Below are 21,677 nucleotides of genomic sequence, written 5' to 3'. Positions count from 1 at the left end.
AGGAGGACACATCCGTCGAACGTTCTAGCGAGTTCCTGCGTTTGGTTTGACCTACCAGCTAACACGTCCTACAAGAGTTACGACACCTCTATCCCGAGTCTGACGCCGATTTATCGGGGAACTACTATTTTATTACTACTGTAAATATGGTTTTTGAGAACAAAATGATCACTTTCGGCGATCCCGATGACGAGGTATGAAATTATGCTGAATTTATGTGTTAAAAATGCGTTCACGTGTGAGTGATCAGCCATAGTTAACAACTGTGTGTGCCTCCTATGATCACAATATAATAGCCTCCTACAGTATGTCCTCCTCATTGCGGCGGCCGCGGCATTGCAAGTGGTAGCACTGCGTGTGTGTGTACTCACCCAAAAACATAATTGTTAATTGGGGTCAGCTTAGCTATTGTCATCCAGTTTCATATCCATTTTAACATTCTGGCAGAAAACGTGTTTAGTCAAATATATCCGCTCTTATATCCACGTACTTCACACGCACAAAAGTCTCCTCCTACGACTGAACACATGAAAACCTATTTTGGTGGTCTCATCACAATCGGGGCACACAGGAGTCAGGAGTGATTCATTAGCCAACAACGCAACGTGCCTGTCAATAATAGGAGGGCATAGGAGTGAATGATTTGTGGTTGTATATGGAAAACATGAAATGCTTGTGAAGCTGCAGTTTGTCGTTACGTTAATTATAATATGGGTTAATTTATTGATATTACATGAATATGATAATAATTTTATTGAATTTACAATACATTAATAATATAGTTATTGTGAATGTGAAGACTGCTTCATGTCAGTTTTGACAATGTCTGACAGTGAAAGACAATCAACATGTTTTTAGTGATTGTTTGATTGATTGATTGAAGACTTTATTGGAGTTTGCATCGGAAAAGGTAGTTTCATGATGACAGTACAGTTCACTGGTACAAGGTCAACTACTGTATATAAGGATGTCTCCAAAAAGCTTTTGGGCTTGTTTCAATTGGGGTCCTTTTTTAACTCATAACATCGAATGATGACAGACAAATAAAACACAGTAGTATGCAGAAAATATATTAAAAAGAAAAACGTAAAACACAATGCAAAATAAATGGTATTTATTTACAATATAAATGTCAGGTGGAGGTAAGGAATGCAATTAAACAAATGTTAACAATATTATGGATGTACACTGTAAAATCCAGAGTGTTAATATTATAACGCTGATAGGGTACAAATGTACCCAAATGGACCCTTATCATGGGTCCATTTGGTTACATTCGTAGACTCTGAGTAAATTAAGAGTATTTTACTGTGTATCTAGCCTGCATTTCTTTTTTCCATTTAACTTTAATACCTGGAACGTGCCCGAGTCGCGTTAGATTCTAACCACTTTAATCATTATTTTATGCTTTAACTATTGAAAAACAGCAGATATACAAGCTCACAGCGCGGCACCGAGTGCCGCGCTGCGAGCTTGTAGATCTGCTATTTTTGAAAAATCTTGAAAATGTGTTCAAGTCTTTGAATATCTTTGACCCGATCTTTGACCCGACTTCTAAATCCTTCCTCTAAATGAGTGGTTCTCAAACTTTCTCATGTCAAGGACCCCCAAAATTACAGGTATTTGGCCACAGACTCTCATCTCAAAATATGTTGTTCCAGGGACCACCCCGAAGCAAATATTTGAGTTACAAATGTTCGCTTTTAAATAGATATATTCAAAGACTTTACAAAAGAAAATCTTGATTTTTCAAAAATAGCAGATCGAGCTGAGCTTGTATATCTGCTATTTTTCAATAGTTAAAGCATTCAATAATTCTAGGCCTAAATTGGATAAGACGAGAGTAATTCAATTTTGTCAAACGTTGAATGTCTCAGGAGGAAGAGGAGGCTGCGGAGGAAGAGGAGGCAGCAGAGGAGGAAGAGGCAGCGGAAGAGGAAGAGGAGGAAGAAGAGGAGGAGGAAGACGAGGAAGAGATGGTGGTAAGGCAATATTGCTTCACCATGTTAATTAGGCTCCTTAGGATCCCAGAACTAGTTTATTTTTATAGTTAGAGAACATGGAAAAACTTTTGAAAATGATTGATTAATAATTGTATTAGACCAAAATGTATAACAGGAGTATAGTCGATACAATAAAAAAATGTAGTACAGTGCAAGTACTGTACATTTAAACACCCTGCCTAAAAGGAGCTTCCCAAATAAGTTCTTGTACGGTCTTTTTTAGGTCGGAAGTCCTTGGTATTCGTTTTCAATGTCAATTCATGGACATTGAAAACCTGAAAGGGTGAAAGGGTCTGTGTAGCTCAGTCCACAGTCTAATTGGGGTCATGGGCACATGTTCCCTTACCTCCATGTTCTCTCAGTTTAGGATTAGGCTTGGGGTTAGTGTTAATTAGTGCTAATCAACAAACACCTACTTGTGTGCTATTGGTTTTCCTATTGAAGAGACAAGCTGGCAAGCATCCATTCTTTGAATTAAAAGCAACTAGATCCTGCATACTCTTATCTCTTTGGGACACGATTCTTGCAAGGTTGTCAAGTTCTTTGCTTCTTGACTGTTAGTGTCGAGGTATTTTGCACTGAGTGACCCTGCTTGGTGCATTCAAGGCAACCACTCATTCTTGGCCTATATATATACACAGTCATATAGCCATCGCTGGTATTTCACTGCATGTTATCTGTTGTTGAAAAGAGTCATGCTCTTTTTCTTAGACCCATTGCATACCATTGTGGTAATTTTTTCTAGATTGATATTTCTATGCATTTGTTGTATTGATGTATTTATTACCTTGCTTATTGTATTGATGTATTACCTTGCTTATTGTAAATCGCTCTGGATTAAGAGCATCTGCTAAATGCCTAAATTGCAAATTGTAATTGTGCCACATGGAATTTTAACAGCATAATTTTCATGTGCATATAGACAAACATTTTGGTCACCTTTACTAAGAGTAATGGCAATTCTCCCCTTTGCAAATCCCACCCCATTCTGCCCTGTTACTATGGTGGTACAGATGACCCTGGGCAGATTGTTTTATAGTGGCAGTGAATGGGGGGAGAGGGTATTTTCATTGCCTCATTATTGCAATTTAAAGTACCAAAGGAAAAACATCTAGGTGATATTAATAAAAAGGGAAGACAAAGGTACAGTAGTTACATTGCAAAACAGGGGGTTTCCCCGAAAATATATGTTTTAATTTGTTTAATCCCAGTGGGACAGAATCACCTTAGCAGATTATTTTATAGTGGAAGTGGATGGGATTTTTTTTTTTCATAGCCTCATTACAGCTATATAAAGTACCCAAAAAAACACATCTACGTGATATTAATAAAAAGGGAAGAAAAAGGTACAGTAATTACATAGCAAAACAGTAGTTTTCCCCCGAAAATATATGTTTTAATTAGTTTAATCCTCTGGATCAGAGAGAGAACAGAAAGAGAAAGCGCAGTGCATCTTGGGTAGGAAGATGACAGCCAGATTATAGTTCTCCTCACATAATAGGCTGGCTTTCGTAATTTTCCCCATTTAAAATATATGTACCCAATCGTAACTCTTAGTTATATTGATAAGGTCCATGTGAACTAGTTTGTTGAAGCTTATTCATTATATTGAGCGAAATCGCGATCACCTCGCGTGGCCGTACTAGACGCACGCCGTGTTGCGCAGTGCGGACGGTTGTTGAAAGCCTGAAGCAACATTCTCCACTGCACAAACTCCACCCCCGATAGCAAAAAGTGAATGGTTTTTTCTGGTTGGCCAGTCAGGGAGTCTCAGGGACCAATCAGAAGGCTGACAAACGGTGGATTGTACAAGACAAGAGGTTTTCAAACCTTAAAAAAAAAAAAAAATATATATATATATATATATATATATATATATATATATATATATATATATATATATATGTTACCGGATGTTTGGGTAACGCAGGACGTTCTATGTAAGAGCGCTTGTTTTGTCGTTCACCACACACCAATCACCACCAGGTGGCGACAACAGCCATTCACTAGTGAAGGCGCTGACGTCACTCGTGTGCGACTCTATTTGCGACTTTATTTACTAGCCTAGCCTAGCCTAGCCTAGCTTAGCCATTAGCTCCATTGTAGTCACTTGGACAGGGCGTTTATCGTGGGCTTGCCCAGGCCTTACGGCCTGGGCATAAATATAACGATTGCATTCACCACGGCTTCGTAACTCGCGCGGCCGGCCCTGGCCCGCTCTTCGCGGCCACTCGCACCTGCGGTGCTCGGGGGCGAAGAGCAGGACCAAGGTCCGCTGGCCTGCGCGCCGCTTGCAATGACGTGGACAATCGAGCGGCTCCGCTCCGCCCCGTGCTGCATGACGAGTGCTACGTTTCTCGACCGTCCTGTTTCTCTATCATCCGGTGACATATATATATATATATATATCATTTTTCATCCAAGGCATAATGTAGGGGACATTATATCACTCCCAGCACCTTATATTTATACAATTTTGAAACATAAGCGCATTTTTGCCATTATTCTCCCTGAGATTATGTTTTGAAAGCCATTTTGGTTAGAACTGACTGAAAATAACTTTGTACTTAAAGTTTAAAAAGATGCAACAAGTGTCCAAAAAAAATTTAAATTATCTTGCGGGACCTCTGGACTGCCATCACGGCACCCACTTTGAAAACCGCTAGACATCTAAAATGTCCAATAATAAGTCCATGTGGTAGTCAAATATTTGAATTCTGTATTTTGACTGACTTCTATTGTATTTATGTCCTGATGAATATATAACTTTTGTTTTAGAAGTTTATTCCCCCATCACTGGCATGTTCTCTTTTGGTCCCCAATAGGACCCCTTAGAAACAATACGAGTCAAGTGTGAGGAGACTTCACACTGTGTACACCTCAAGGAGCGTCTGGATACGTGTGCAGACCGGGTGGGATCCAGGTCCCGCACAGAGGAGGACTGCACGGAAGAACTGTTTGACTTTCTCCATGCACGGGACCATTGTGTAAGTTTGTGCACAGGAGTGGGACAGACAAGAGCTTAGATGAAGGGAATGTAGAGAACTAGGAGATACAGAGACGGTCTGCTGCAAGTCATGCTGCAAGTCATCCTCTCTTATGAGAGAGAAACTAGAAGTGATACATTTTGAAAAGATAGCACGTTTGTGATATAGCGTTTCCAATATAATTATTAACTGATAATTATTTGCTGATACCCATAGGCCAGTGATTGACATTTTTGTATTTATCTATTTGATCTCCATAAGATTTGTCTTCAACAGTCTCAATCTAGAACATTGTATTGTTAGAACAGAGTTAGATTTTTCATCACATTTAGCAGTAGGGTAAGTTATATTCTTTTTGCTAAAATAAGTCTTAACTATTTCTATATTCTGATATTAATCATTGCTATGTAGTGTTCAGTAACAGGGGGTTTCTTCAGCTCTTTAACAGAAAATGCATTTTCAGGTCAGGATACCAATTTGTATCCAGTCAGGAGAGTCAACTCATACAGGATTAACAAGTGACATTGGAACACTGTAACATTTAAGCTGATAAATGGGTACTCTCTCCTGATTGGGTGAAATTGGTATCCCACCTGAAAAAATATTTTCTTGTTAAAGAGCTGGAGATACAGAGACACCCCTGTTACTGAACACACACTATAGCTTTAACAAAAACATTGTTTTACCTTACTTTAATGAACCAAATTATGCATCAAAACATATAGTAAAGTAAATGCTAACTTATTCATTTCTAAATAGATATGTGACTCAGACTCTGCACTTATAAGTTAACTCTCTTGATGCATTCAAGCAAGCACTGTGATTATCTTACATTATAAATGCCATTCGTGGCATATACATACTGTAAGGCACAGTGAATAGTCGTCGTCTGTTTGACTGCAGAAAGGCTGCCAATCTAGGGTGACCAGATATTCAGCCCTTCAAACCGGGACCCTTGAATGCACGTTCGTCTTGCACGCGTGCAGCCATTCATGCACGTCCATGCGCTCGCACATGTATATGTTAAAGTCAGTTTGGGTAACTCAGTTAGATTGTGGTAAGAGCGCTCGTTTTGTAGTTCACCACACACCAATCACCACCAGATGGCGACAACAGCCCATGCAACAACCATTCACTAGTGTAGGCGCTGACGTCACTCGTTTGCGACTCTTTCCTTGTTTATTTACTAGCCTAGCTCGGCTGTGTTTAGCCATTAGCTTACTATGCCTAACTCTAACCCTAACCCTAACCTTAACCTCAGTAAAACTATGCCTAACCCTAACCTCCGTGGGCCGACGCTACGTTGTTGTTGCCTTTGTTGTGGATCAAAGCAACCGCTTGTTCCGCCCCGCGCGACGAGCGCTCCGTTTCTCGATCTAACAGTTTCTCTATCTAACCGTGACATATACACACCATAGGTGTTGCATACAGGCAACAAACGGCATTCCCACCAGGCACGATAAAGATAGTTTTAAAATGTGTTTTCAATGGATGGTAGCGCCCACACCACAGCGATATAATTGATGAGAATGCAGACATAATTATCGTTAACGATAGCCATCGTTATAGTCATCTTTATCGTGCCCGGTGACAATGTCGCTTTAGCTTCACTTCAGACACAATGAATTTGTTCATGTTTTCTGATGGGTTGAGCATGTTTACATGAATAGAACGTCATTAACGTCTATGCAACTGCTGAAAACATTATTGTAATTCTGGCAACAACCGGAACAATTTTGTAGTGAATGTTGAGATTTGTTGGGACTCGCAGCTTGAAAATGGCACTATCCGGCCAAACTGGACATCTTGTCACCCTATGCTAATCATATTTATCCTTTTTCCTCATTGCAGGTATCACACAAGCTCTTCCACAGGGTGAAATGAACTCCATACCCATCTCCTCTAAATTCCAGTAACGTGTTGCAGCTGTAGGATCTATTTAAGTTCAAGATTAATATCTGGGAACACAAGACACCAAGTCATTTTACAACATCGGGGGAACACAAGAAACCGGGGAACACAAGACACCTCAAGTTATTTTATAATTTGGGCGGAACACAAGAAACCGGGTAACACAAGATGCCTCGGGAACACAAGAAACCGGGGAACACAAGACACCTCAAGTTATTTTTCTGTTTATGTTGAGTATAAATTACAACTCTTGTTAATATATGTTTAGGGACCTGGATTACATACATGTGCTTTAGTTGCACAGTGCATATAATTGAGAAGCTCCCAGGAATTGTGTAAATTGAGTGCTGCTTGTCTAGGCAGTTGATACATGTTTTAAAGGCAGTGCGCAGTGAGACTAGACTCGACTCTTCACACTTATGCAAAAACCAATACTATGACCAATCCACCCACCCTCAGAAATGGAGACTGTCAGTTTTAACAATCACTGTGACTGGGCAATAAAGTTGGCTTTTTTGTTACCAGTATTTATACTAATTAAGCATTTGAATAGTGTAAATCAATTCACTCTAGTGCATTGATTTGTCTGTAGTACAAACCATTGTACACCTACCTGGCTGATTGTACACTCAGGATTCACTGTATTAAACTTGCCAAGCACTGAAGTCCATTAATCACATCTTGTTTTTTGTGTCTGTGTGAATCAAAACACTACATTCTTGGGTGTTCAAATTGTATACTGTACCATGGCAAGGATACCAAATGGAAGTTAGCTACATCAAAACACTTTCGGATCTAAAGAGGTAAATATTAAGCAGTAAACCAAACTCAAACATCACCCCCTCTTCCATGAAAACACTGCCACTTGACTGTCATTGAACCCCCCTTTCTCTAGACTAGAGTCTAGTCAGGTTTTGCAATTGATTGAGAAATTAGGGTTGAGGTTAACGATTTGGTGTTACAAAGCGAAAGTTTACGTATGTCTGAGATTGCCTCATTCTTTTGGATCGTCATTGGGCTGTGTTTCATTTCAAATAATTTAAACAAGTTCAATGAACAATGTTGAAATAAGCTCCAACTTCATTTCTTTTTAGTTTACACCATTTGACAAAGCAGTGATGGGGTGAATGGGACTAGATTACTTTAAATAACCACAAATTTTAAGTTGACTAAAACTTTATTTGCGTAAAAGAAAAAAGAAAAAAAAATCAAAAGATCATGATTAATAAATAAAACGGGTATAAAAACATACTCTATTTGACAAGTGCATTGGTTTCACATGGTGGCAGTTCTAAGAATATCGCTTACAACAGTGAAGGGGAACTAGACCACTTACATTTCCAGATGTTCTGAGTAGGGACACAGGACTGACTGAATTAGCTTGGTTTGACAATGAGCAACAGACCAGTGGAAGCAGCTTGTGTCGCAGATCGAGGGCACTCGAATGATGATAACAGTGATGAGGTACAGAGATTGATACAGAGAAGTGATTTTAGAGACTGTCTCAAGGGAGCTTGAAATTAAAACAATTAAGTGTCTGTAACTATCAATACAGACACTTTTGGGCGGGTGTTAAAATGACGAAATCACCGGTAGTTTTCTTTGTTCATTCCAACATAATCTTCCATGGATGCCTACAGAGAGTGATTCAGAGAAGAGATCTTTTAGAAAAATGAAAGTACAAAAAGCATTATGATTCCTTGTCACCGAATGACAAGGAACTACTGTTTTCAATGCTTAACAGCAGCATTCTGCTGCCAAATTGAATCTATAAATAAAGTCAAGCATTCTGTTTCTTTGATTTATGTTATAATTGTTTTTCATTATGCAATCTTAATATAAGGGTACAGTAAAGAACAATTCATACATTTGGTGAAATGTTACTATAGTGTTAACCCTCCCCTACCAAAAAGTACACCTGCATTTTTCAAACAAAATAACAGGGCTTGACATTAATTTTTTGAAGCACTTAGGAGTAGTTCACCCCCAAAATGACTTTTTCTATTGATTACCGAGCCCATGGAAACTTGAGTTCAATATTTATTTATTTATTTTGTATTTCTCGCATTCCTAAGACAAAAATGTGGTCCCCATCCGGAATCAATGGGGGTACATTTATTGTGATAATCTTTTTGTCTTAGGAATGCAACAAAAAATATTATTGAACTCACGTCTCCATGGGGTGGGTACTAATCAATACATTTCCCCTTCACTTGTCCGGGCACAAAGGTCACTTGTCCGGATAAAAGACATCGAGACTTTTCACAGTAATGTCTTTCTTAAATGCATGCATAAGAGTCAGACATTGAAATAGAATAAATAACAAAAGGAGGGACTGCTAACGACCACCCTTGCTCCCTCCACTCCATAGTATCGCCAGTCCAGTCTGTACTCTCCACACAGCACAAAGCTGCCAGGAGCATCACAGAAAAAGTGAAACCAAGAGCCACTTGTCCAACGGCAAAGTACATTCTTTTTTTTTTAAGATTTGTTTTTGGGCTTTTTTATGCCTTTATTGATAGGACAGTAGACTGACAGGAAATGGGGAGAGAGATGGGGAATGACATGTGGCAAAGGTCGTCCGGATCGGGAATCGAACCAGCGACGCCAGCAGGCATCATAGCCTAGTATGTGGTATGCGCCTTGACCACCAGGCCAGCGGGCGCCCGGCAAAGTACATTTTTTATGAGCTTGTCCGGAAGGATTTATTACTTGTCCCAGACAACAGGACAAGCCTTAATGTAAACCCTGTATAGAGCATCGCAGCGGAAGTGGATTGCCTGGGGTCACTTTCACTTTCACCATTCATTTTCGCCATAGACTTTTACAAAAACATTTATAACAATTATGTTAAGCCTCGAACCAAGCCATCCAGGATGGAGGTGAATCATGACCATATAACCTTTTTTTCTATGAAAAGAACATTTTGAAAATCGCTAAATAAAGGGTAGTTATTAAATGTAGTATATCAAATAATGTAATATTAAAATATGTTTTCACATAGGATCAAAGGTTGTATGATCATGATTCACCTCCATCCTGGATGGCTTGGTTCGAGGCTTAACATAATTGTTATAAATGTTTTTGTAAAAGTCTATGGCGAAAATGAATGGTGAAAGTGAAAGTGACCCCAGGCATCCACTTCCGCTGCGATGCTCTATAGAATCACTGCTTAGATTGCAACTTGTTGTAAATATCATACAACCTTAAGTTAAGTTGGTGAGGATTTGAACATATGGCATCATTCAGGGGATACTAAGCAGGCATAACCAAAAGGCACAAAACAAGGAGGTTCAGGTTTTATTCAGTGCAGTCTAAAGCTGTACACTCACCTGCATGAGCAGCCGCTCTTTCCTGAGTTTCTTGTAGAAGAGGAGTACGTCCGGATTTGCCCGGACCACACCTGGGTCAAAGTCCATGACCCTCAGGCCCTCCAGACTCCTGGCCCGAGACAAAGCAACATATGCCTGGCCACTCTCAAACACACGTGCCAGAGAGATCTCCACACAGTCCAGAGACATTCCCTTTACAAAGAGAGATTTGGCTTAGTTACAGGATATGATGACAACTCTGGATAACCTTTTGTCATGAGACGATATGTTTTGAAAAAAATAAAACAAAGATATATAGCTTGATGCAGAATATTATATTCATTACAATACAGGAGAACTTGATGCATCTTACAGCACTGGTGTGATAATGTATCACTGCCTGTGTGGTCTATGAGCTGTTCTGAGAAATACTGCTTATTCAACAGCTCAATATAAAATATTTTAATTATCAATGTTTTGACAGGCCATCTTCATCAGGGTATGTGGCCAGTTCTCATTTAGTAGCCTAATTGTTACTTGCAGTACCAGTGAATGGCCATAAGATGGCAACATTGTATAATGACAGTCAGACTGAGAAAGCGAGCTCTAGTCTAAACCAATCTAGGAACCAATTCTAATAAGACTTGACTGTGACCGCAGATTTGCAGGCTGCTGGTGTGACAGCCGAGCGAGGGCACGGCACGGGTCAGGCTCTGCTGATTTAGAACCGCTAGATCCTTCATTTATCAAACTGCTCATGTAGGATTGATGATCTGGGGTCAACCACTTTCCCCGTAGCCATCTCTATTACCGTTTGAAGTGTGCAAGTGATCCTGTATTAGTATTCTGCAGGGCTTGAGGAATATCAGCAAAGAGTAATTAGAGTTTGATGTAAACCCAAGTTCAAATTTCTATAGATCATCCATCATGGTCAACCTTGACACCTTGACAAAATAGCCCATGTCCTTTAAAGAAAAAGAAGAGAATTAGAAGTGCGGTTGCCTTGACGTGCGTCACACTTGCAATTATCTCTGTATCTGTCAGTCCTAGTCCCTATTTGAGCGGTGCCAACCATTCCTTGTCCCTTAGGCCCATATATGGAGATTAAAATGGTCATAACCGACAATGCCCATATATGGACAATCTTTGTCAGTCTCATGTGGTCTATGATGTCAGATATCTATAATGTCAGTCATCTACATATTTGGGAAAGGTTGAATTTTTAATTAGTCAATGGAGAAAAATCACCAATAAATGTATATAAATTAAACTACATAACCTATCTCTTAGAGAGTGCAAGGAATCGATTCCTGATGAAGCCAGTTGATTTGACATATGGCCCAAAACTGTGGGAGGAGTAGTGTTTATCTAGGAGGGGAAAGAAAAAAAGAAAGATGGATGGAATAAAGTTACTATAGTCTGGTTGCCCTGCAGAGCCACCACACTAATAAAAAAAGGGAAGGTGGGGGACATGCCTCATGCCCTCATCTATCCAATAACATTGTCCAAGACAAGTCAATAGCAGATCACTGCCATATTGGTAAGGATAACGTGCCACAACTCTGCTGACCACTGCAAGAAATATTCCCGAGTTTGAATTGTTTCCGTTTTACAATCTACATAAGATAATATAAGGCGTTATTGTGTTGATATGAAAACCCACATTTGTTGCATTGCTCCAAAGAACAGCAACAATCAATGTGCCATCCAAGATTTGTCCTCTAACCACTGCAGATGAGCTAGTTACATTATTGTATTAACATAAACGTTTTATTCATTAAAATTAAGATCTTGATTGTAAACCCTTTGCCATTTTATCGTTCTCTTCCGTTCCCTTGGTGATTCTACGTTTTCATAAATGTATGATTTGTAGCCTACAATGACGGAGCAAAAGGTAGCAGTTTTATAGCTTTATAGGGATGAATCACCATGAAGGACAGCCAATGCATGTGTGCGTGTGCATGTGTGCATGTGTGCGTGTGTGTGTGTGTGTTGTTGATGATACGTTGATACGTCTTAATGCATTGGAATCCCTGGGAAAACTAAGAGGATAAAACTGGTTCACCCCATGTTTAACATACCCAATAACCTAGCATGTACCTGTAACCCACTTGCATCTGGAAATTCTTTTAATTTTCAGTTATTTCTCCGATTATGCATTGGCATGAATTAGCTGGATTCAAACCCATGATCTTCACCGGGAATCACCACAGTCAATAATTCTAATGGCTGATATACAGTAACTAACATCTGGGCTCACCTGGCTCTTATGAATGGATATGGCCCAGGCCAGTTTGAGTGGCAGCTGCTGGCGGCTCAGATAGAGCCCTCCCCCGGACTTAAACATCCAGCGCTCTTGCTTCAACACCTGAGTGACACCGCACAGAAATCGTACCCGTGGGAGACCTTGGTGAGGGAAAAGGAGAACGTGTCATCATGTACAAATACAATTACAGCGGCTCAGGAGGTAGATCGGCCGACACAACACATCATCTAGTCTAGTGCCCTAAGAGGCAGTGATTAGCTTGCTAGAATAATATAAAAGTCAGTACTCTGGGTTCCCAGGACCAGACTTGAAAGCTATTTGTTTGCATTACCATCACATTACAACCCATCATATTTCATGTATGAAAGTGTTAAGTAAATATTGACCTTTACTGCCAGGCTCAAAGTCCACCACCACTCCCCGTGCTCCGTTGACCAGGCCTCTTTGGACATCCAGGTTCTTGGTGAGCATGACCTTGTGAGAACAACAAGTGATACATGTCAGTTTATTCACCCTCATGTCTCTACACACTTAACCTCAGATCCCTGGCTTGCCTTCTCAGAAAGAAAGCCTGGGGAATGTTAAAGTGAAGTGGATAGAAGGGGGAAGGGCTCACTCAGATGCACACATCAATCATAATGTCCACATTAAACTACTAACAAACATGGCAATATCATGGCACACAACCTATATTCACAACATAAGCGCTAAATAGACTCTACACTATAACATGCGTTATCACACTATAAAAAGTTTTATTTACTAATGCCAAATGAATATTGTAACCACTTAAGCCCCATTTCATACTTTTAATACATTTAAAAAAATATATATATATATAAATAAAGGTTTAAGATCTGCATCTCTATTTTGGGCATCATGTCATTATCTAGTGGCTCAGGAGGTAAAGCAGCCTTTTGGCAAAACAGAAGGTTCCCTCCCCCCCGAGTAAGAGTCAAAGTGTCCTTCAGCAAGATAAAGACAAACTGGCGTTTGGGAACCACTGTACTACTAGAATATTATTTTTGGCACACCAACCTATATATTTACATTGACAGCAGTGTTACTTTCCACTGTAATCAAAATAACACACACCTGAGCTCCCACTTTGAGTTGCAGCACTCTGCTGACAGGACTCTGAGCATCAATAGTCTTCACCAGGGCCGGGTCGCTGTCAGCTGCCTCAAACACACGCACCGAACCTGCAGGACAGGAAACAGATAATGGTAGCATGATAATAGGGTCTATAAAACGTTAACAGAAGCCACGTCTTGCTGGGCATCCTCATAATTTATCAAAAAGGAGCATAACAATGAGGATAGTTGTGTGACTGTAGAGAAGCAGCAATATTTAGAGGCATCTGTCAAAAGCAATCACCATTATAATGTATATGCATGAGTGTTGGGCTACACAGCAACTTCAGAGCAAAAATAAATGTGCTTCGTTGCACACAAATTGAGCCTTCATTTATACTTTGTCACGTGACCTATTTGGAAGCCTTTTCAGTTGGAAATTCATCATTTATGTTGAGTAAAAGGGTCATGTGATGAAGTACTGTATGAGTAGAAGTGGTTTTGTAAACTGTTGACACAATCTCAGTTGCATAAAAGTGCCTACTGGATTTGAGTTCTTGCCCTAAGTTCTTCTATATCACATACAATGTGTCTCTCCTTGAACTTGCCCATAGTTTTAGCTGTAAACATTTTTCTTTCTTCACCGTCATATTGACATAACAAAGGTTATGTGGTACTGTGTGCCTCCCAAAATAATCTTGTGTGCCCTTTGAAAATGAGAATCTGTCCCCTCATGTTTGTGTGGTCTAACTCAGGTCAAGACCTGAAACCCAGGCTAATGAGATAACTAAGTCTGGAAAAGAATAATGAGATAACTAAGCCTGGAAAAGAACAACTCAGCCTGAAGAACATGTGAGTCACAGAGAAAAGATGATCTGAGCATACAGCGAAGATTAAAAATCATTTGAAACTTAATGTCATGGTGAGTTTGAGTTACACACCACTCAGATGGTCAGCTGATGACGCTTTTGTGAGCCTGCGTGAGGGGAAATAACTCCCTTCCAGGATGTAGCAGTAGTCTGCAGGAATCTGCAGTGTAATCCATCTAAGCCCCCACCCCTCACTGTTATAGACGGGATACATTGAGAGTCAGGTGAACGAGCCACACAGATGCCTCTCTACCACCGATGGTCATGTACACACCGAACATACTACAACCTATTAACGACAGCCAACGTTGGCTTGGTATGTAGAGGCCTCTAGACTGAACAAAAATAAAAAGGGACATAATGCCAACAGTTTCAGGTGGGAAAGGTGAGCACTTCCAAAAATACCTTCTCTATTGACTATATTCACACAGACTTGTTGCCTCTTAATGTCAATCTTGGGGGTGAGAACAATGCCATGTGAATATGGTCTACACCAAGGGTCTTCAACCTTGAGGACCACCTAGGGGGTCCTCAAGGTTACTACAGGGGGTCCTCCAAATCTTTGTGTGATACAGTGTGTGATACAGTTTTTCCCTTTTTATATTAACCACTTGAACCCTAGTATCCATATTCAGAGAACTTTAGCCAAAAATAGCAAATCTACAAGCTCACAACGCCTCGCATGAGGCCATGCTGATGAAGGGAAAAAGAGCAGACTAAGTACATAGAGAAAGGTCAAGTGTATTAAGTATTGACGGTTCAAGTGGTTAAATATCTGAAAACACACATTAACATGAATCCAAAATACACTGATGACCGTGCTGTCAAACAATGAAACTATATGGAATCTATGAAAAGGTTGTGGGGGTCCCTGCTTCATCTCTCAACTAAGGGGTCCTTGGCCTGAAAACGTTGAAGAGCCCTGGTCTACACAGCAAAAGTCTTCCACAAGTCTGTCTAATATGAATCACACTACTGTTAAGGATGCTACCACTCCTCCCATCGAAACTTCGCTAAATTGCACATTTACACGTTGCCATGGAGCTAAATTGCACACTTAGACCTGCTAAAGGGCTCAGAGGGTGAGAACAACAAAAAGGGAAGAATTCAAACCTGATAACTGTTGAAGTTTGTTCTCATTTGTGAGCTCAACGTCATCTTTGTGCGTACACAGCCTGGTCGCTAGGATACCGTCGCTCTCGATCTTATGGTAGGCACTGGCCATCAGCTTGGCAGTAACTTCCTCTGTGACTCTGAAATGGATCAAATGAGGTAGAATTAATTTATTTTTATGCTTTAAATAGCTCTGGAGGACATCTAAAAATAGTTTGTCAAAATGTTATCACAGCATTTTAAAGGTCTGGTCTGGTTTGAAAGGTCCCGCCGTAAAATGTCTCTGGTTTGATTTAGGAACTACATTTTGACGTTCATGAATTGTTTATTAGCCATGCAATGACGTTTTAGCAAACACTGACTCAGTCATTCAGGGAAGTTCAGCCATATTTGAATGACTTGGAGAAATTGCTAATATACTGTATGTGACATCTAAAATGTAGCCATTAGCATACAAATTGTCTTTTTATAAACAATATGTGGCAAAGTTGTGAATGTGAGGGACAGTTACTAACTAATACTCCTAGGGCTGTCACGATATCACATTTTACATGACTAATAATTGTCACTCAAATAATTGCAATTAACGATTTAACTGTGTATTTGTCTTTGACAATTACATTTCTGTTTGGCTTTTAGGCTTTGAAGTTGCACATGGCAGATATGACACATAACTTAAACATACAAAGAAATTACTGACATATTTATCAACTTTCTACTTAAAAAAATAACATTGATAGTGGAAATAGCCGATCTACAAGCTCACAACGCGTCGCGATGCGACGCGTTGTGAGCTTGTAGATCTGCTATTTCCACTATTTCTGAAAATGTTGTCATTATGACGATTATGACAAAATATTTGCGATTATGTCAAATAATTACGATTAGACGATTATGTAATAATTGTGACAGCCCTAAATACTCCTAAGTATGTGTGTTGCTGTTGAATACCTGCCCACCCTCACTGCCTGCAGGAGGGAGATGAAGGACTGGTCAGTCTGCCGCTTCACTTCCACCAGCTCCATGTTCACCTGGATCACCTTACGCCAGCTCCTGGACTGCAGGGTTCAGAGACGGGAAGATGGTCTGTTATAATGTGTGATAGATCTGATGTGGGGCAAAATGGGATTGAGTGTGTGCGACAGAGTAGTGTGTCTATCGATTTGTTTCTCTTGTCGATTTGAAGGTGGTAAATCATAAGGGAGAAAGGGACATTGGCCATTTATACTTATACTTCCATCCATCACATGATGTACATGATGTTCTCAACCTTTTCAGGCCGCGACCCCCCCAAAAAAACATATTTGAACTGGGGACCTCAACCTAAAAATAATTTGGGGACCCCCCTGGGGGTCCCTGACCCACAGGATGTGAACCACTGCATTAGAGGGTTAGAATGGTCATGTCAGTGTGTAAAAGTAAAACATGAGACATCAAATCGTATGGTTCATTGATGCTGCCGGTGATACTTTGTATAAAAACATTTTTACTGCTAGATCCATCCCAGGACAGGCTAACCTGGAAACAAAAGCTGGCCTTTTCCTTTCCCTTGGAGACAGGAGGTAGCTGAAGAAAGTCCCCACACATGATCAACTGTATACCTCCAAATGGCTCAGTAGATCTCCGCACAGACCTACAGCATGATTGATAAAATGACAAGACAAAAAAAAAAGAGAACATCTCAATATAGAATGTCCAGGTGGAGACAGTAACTTCTTTGCCCATTTAATTTTACATAACATATTTTATATTGTTAGTACAGATTGCATGTCACAGCAACATTTTACTGCACATATTTGTATGAATGATTGACAAATGAATCTTGGTTCCAGTCTACCAAGCAGTTTACAAAAATAAGGTCTAGTATGGTCTTTTGAATCATGCGCCTGATGAGGACCCCATCTCACCTGGCTACGGACTCCAACTTGTCAAAGAACTGGGCCTCTACCATGGAGACCTCATCAATGATGAGGTGGCGACAGCTGATCCAGTGCTGCCGTACCCCAGGTCTCTGAGCGAGCTCAATACACTGTTCTAGTGGCGCCGACCCCGAGCCTATACCTGGAGACACAGCAGGATGGACGGAAATGAACAACACACAGAGGGGAACGAAGGATTGGAGGTGGGAATGAATAGTACACACTTGTGCAAATACATTCATATACACCAGGGGTCAACGTTTTCAGGCCAAGGACCCCTTAGTTGAGAGAGAGATAAAAGCAAGGACCCCCACAACCTGTTAATAGATGCCATATAGTTTCATCTTTTGACAGCACAATCATCAGCGTATTTTGGATTCATGTTAATTTGTGTTTTTAGATACTTACCACTTGAACCTACTTATAATTATAGAACTTGACCTATCACTCTGAACTTAGTCTGCTCTTTTTCCCCTCTACACCAAAGTTCTTTGCCGAAAATAGCCGATCTACAAGCTCACAACGCCTTGCAGTGCGAGGTGTTGTGAGCTTGTAGATCTGCTATTTTAGGCTAAAGTTCTCCCAATATGGATACTAGGGTTCAAGTGGTTAATATAAAAAAGGAGAAAAAAAGTTTCTATCACACAAAGATTTGGAGGCCCCCCTGTAGTAACTCTGAGGACCCCTTAGGGTCCTCAGAGTTGCTCTGAGGACCCTACTTATTGCTACTTATTCATGCATGGTTCCCTCTACTGCTCCAGAGGCACAGAATATGAAACAAATACTTTAATCAGATGGAAGTCTCTGTCAAAAAGGGAAAAGGCAGCACAAGTCAAGCGCCATAGAAACGGAGGCTTTCAGCAGGGCAAAGACTGACCTGCAAAGTTGTGTAATGTTGTTCCGCCTATATGACAGGCTGCCACCCCTGTGCTGGCCGTGGCATAGGTGCTCTTCGGAGGCAATGATCCCACAATCCTTTTCAACAGGAATGACTTCCCTGTGCCTATACAGAAAACAAAACATTTTAGACCTTGCGCTTCTAGTTGATCATTTCAGAGAAACTGGTGAATGTGCATTTATAAATCTAAAACTTCCATCAATTATTGCAAGCTGACTATCATAGCTAGTTTTAGATTGAGTTGCATGTATCTGCAACTACAACACTCCCATTTCATTTAATGCCAAGACTACACTGTTTAAAGATACATTTCACCATCATCCATAACACTGAACTCTTCATGTTCTGTCATTTAGCCTACTGTATCATATGCTGGAGAACAATATTTAATATTGCCCATAAGTACGTATGTTTGCATATACCTGCACTTCCCGTGAAGAAGACATTCTTGCCACCCAACACAGCACTCAGGACAGCAGCCTGTTCTTTGTTCAGCTTACGTGCTGCTGGAAGTGACAGTGTGGGCTTCTTATTTGGATTAGACTTCACCTAAATGAAGGATATAAACAATCAATCAAGAATGTGTTATGCTTTTATATACATAAAGGGATTATTCAAGTGCTGTCATGATTCTCTCTCTCTGTGTGTGTGTGTGTGTGAGAGAGTGAGTGAGTGAGTGAGTGAGAGAGAGAGAGAAAGTAACTCACTGGACTAAAATCACAGTCAGCCCTTGATCTTTTAACCTGTTGTCCTGCCCTAGTTGCACCCATCTTATTGTTCCGGTCTGTTAACCCCCCTCTGGAAGGCACAGGAGCATTGACTTTATTCCTCAGCTCATTGGCCTTTTGAACGTCCTTCTGCTGCAAGGGGCTGATTGTCTCGAAGCTGCGGGGGAGAGCGGCTTGAAGCTTCTCTCGGTCACTCAGGGGCTTGGCCGTCTGCCAGGCCTGATGTTTGATGGTCAGGGTTTTGAGGAAAGCGTTCAGCCGGTCAGGGGGACAGTCCGATACGAGGACCTGGACGTTTTCAGGGAGGAGTTTGACGGTGCATTTCCCGTCCTTGACGAACTTGGTGAAAAGTTTGAACTCTTTCAGCGCGAGACTCTGTTGCGCTTTCCCGTCGTGGATGCGAAGAATCAGCTCCTGGAACTCGTTGCGTCCCAGAAGCACCGAAGCCTTTCGGATGAGCTGGCGTTTGATCGCCTGTCCAGAGGCGTTCAGGCGCTCCACCGCCACGCAGCACTGCAGGCTCGCACCGTCGTCGTCCCCGTGCAACATTGCAATCCACTGTGCTAAACACCACAGTTTGAAATTAAATCAAGAGTTAAATACGATTCATATCAACTTGGAAATCATTCGCGGCACCAATGAAAACTAAACCAACAGTGGGTGGTTGTGTACGCAGAAGAAAACATCCGAACTGACTGAACTCAATGAATACAATACAAAGTCATAAAACACGACCTCTATGACAGCATACGGTACGATTTTTAAATGGACCCTGATTGTTGTATAAAATGTTAAATAAAGGTCGGGTAACGTTCGATCCTTACCTTTTGATGCGGTAATAAAGTTATGTGTTCTTGTTCTGAGCTGGCTGATCCTACACAGTACAACACACACAGCTGCTGAAGTGAAAACTGAAAAGTGCTGCTGATTTCAAATTGTCGTGCGTGCAGAGTGAACCAATGGCTGTCTCACAATTCTGACCAATAAGCTGCAGGACATTTAATGTTATTGGCCAATAATATAAGAGACGACGCCCACATATCCCAAGCAACCAATCGCTAGGGCCGTGGAGAGCAGCGTCACCGAAACACATGGCTTGCTTCCTTTCCGGTCTTTGTTGTTTGTTATTTGAGATGAGGGGTTTGAAATGAGGCGAAATCCATCCATATAGTTATAATAATATTTATTAACCTGGCGCGACCAGACTTTCCACCTAATGATAGTGTAATAACGCGACTTCTGACAATAATAACGAACGAAGGTTGCTTAACAAGCAGTGGAACAAATGTCACTATTTCCATTAGGAAGCTGGACAGAATTAAGTAGGCTACATTTTTCACTTCAGTAGGCCAGTCTAGTAGGCCTACTGACTCTACACTACAGTAGGCCTACACTGCAAAGAAAAGCCAAATCTGTTACAACAGATTCTGCTGTCAGTAGAATCTGTCTGCACAACTGCCTTAAACATGAAGTTATGTTGTATGTAGGAATAAAACCAGTCAATTTAAAAAACACAGAAACCCAGAAGGATGTGGACTAAGAAAGGGGAGGAGCCAAACCGAGTTCCTATTTCTAAGCAAATTAGGAGCTTGTTCACTGTATCTGAATCACAAAAGAATTACATGTTCATTGTTTCAGCATTAAATTTAAAGCAGGAACATGTTCATTGTTTCAGCATTACATTTAAAGCAGGAACAGGGGGGGGGGGGGGGTGTCATGGTTTTCATCATACACTGTACCGGAAAAAGCAGATCTACAAACCCACCACATGTGGGTGGCATAGCTCAGGGGTAGAGAAACCGAGTTCGAATCTGGGCTCCCCCTGAGTTAATGTCGAAGGGTCCTTGAGCAAGACTCTAAACCCCTAGTTGCTCCCTGTGAGTAGGTTGGTGCCTTGCATGGTGTCCTCCGCCACCGGTGTATGAATGTGTGTGTGTGAATGGGTGAATGTAATGCACAATCTATGTAAAGCGCCTTGGATAAAAGTGCTATATAAATGTACCATTTACCATTTACATGTGGCCCTTAACTAATCATAGGCCTTAACTTTGACCAAGTCACTTCACCATTAATTAACATGAATTAATGTATGAGTTAATCATTAATTAAGCCCGTTGTGAGGAAGTGTTAACGTACATGCGCTCAAGCTGCACTGTGGACTGGACTTTCACTACTGTATGGGGGTTCAAAGCTTTATTGAGCATCTCTGTACAAACACGACTGGCTCGTGTTTGGGGAGGGAATAAGCCAGGCAGGGAGGGTGATATTTGTCACTGCAGGTACTCGTGCTACACGTGGAGCGGAACCTTTTTTTAAATTATGACTCAATGTTTATTTTGTTTTATATTTTTCACAATAACATCGAACAAAGTACACAGCAACCATAGAACCGACAAAAACAAAACAAAATACAATACAATACAATACAATACAATGCAATGCAATGCAATGCAATACAATACAATACAATACAATACAACAAACACAACCACAAGACAAAACAAACCTTGAAGCATGAATGTTGGGCAGAAGGAGTAGGACGGAGGCTCTACATCCTCCCAGTGCGAGCTCCTCACTGGCAGGTAAGCCAGTAGGATAC

At 40.8% G+C, this 21,677-nt stretch overlaps 2 protein-coding genes across 2 annotated transcripts; one reads left to right on the top strand and one right to left on the bottom strand.

The window, feature by feature from the left end:
- Nucleotides 1-55: 55 nt before the first annotated feature.
- On the top strand, nt 56-7,537 carry LOC308285727 (cytochrome b-c1 complex subunit 6, mitochondrial-like). Its single transcript, XM_080726574.1, has 4 exons — nt 56-194; nt 1,878-1,982; nt 4,829-4,990; nt 6,842-7,537. Exons 1-4 carry the CDS (start codon nt 147-149, stop codon nt 6,872-6,874), a joined length of 348 nt encoding a protein of 115 aa, XP_080582700.1. The 5' UTR covers nt 56-146; the 3' UTR covers nt 6,875-7,537.
- Nucleotides 7,538-8,487: 950 nt separating this feature from the next.
- On the bottom strand, nt 8,488-19,627 carry pif1 (PIF1 5'-to-3' DNA helicase homolog; the record flags this gene model as incomplete). The annotated part of the gene is made up of 12 exons (XM_080725781.1): nt 8,488-8,535; nt 10,234-10,425; nt 12,473-12,618; nt 12,865-12,952; nt 13,574-13,680; nt 15,534-15,673; nt 16,485-16,591; nt 17,052-17,166; nt 17,441-17,594; nt 18,330-18,455; nt 18,773-18,899; nt 19,058-19,627. The coding sequence occupies 12 exons, from the start codon at nt 19,625-19,627 to the stop codon at nt 8,488-8,490; spliced, it is 1,920 nt and encodes a 639-aa protein (XP_080581907.1).
- Nucleotides 19,628-21,677: the final 2,050 nt, after the last annotated feature.

This window comes from Nannobrachium achirus (assembly GCF_963921795.1).
Source record: "Nannobrachium achirus genome assembly, chromosome: 5".
Taxonomy (NCBI): domain Eukaryota; kingdom Metazoa; phylum Chordata; class Actinopteri; order Myctophiformes; family Myctophidae; genus Nannobrachium; species Nannobrachium achirus.
Note: the sequence above shows the minus strand (reverse complement) of the source record. Positions and strands in the feature narration are given on the sequence as shown.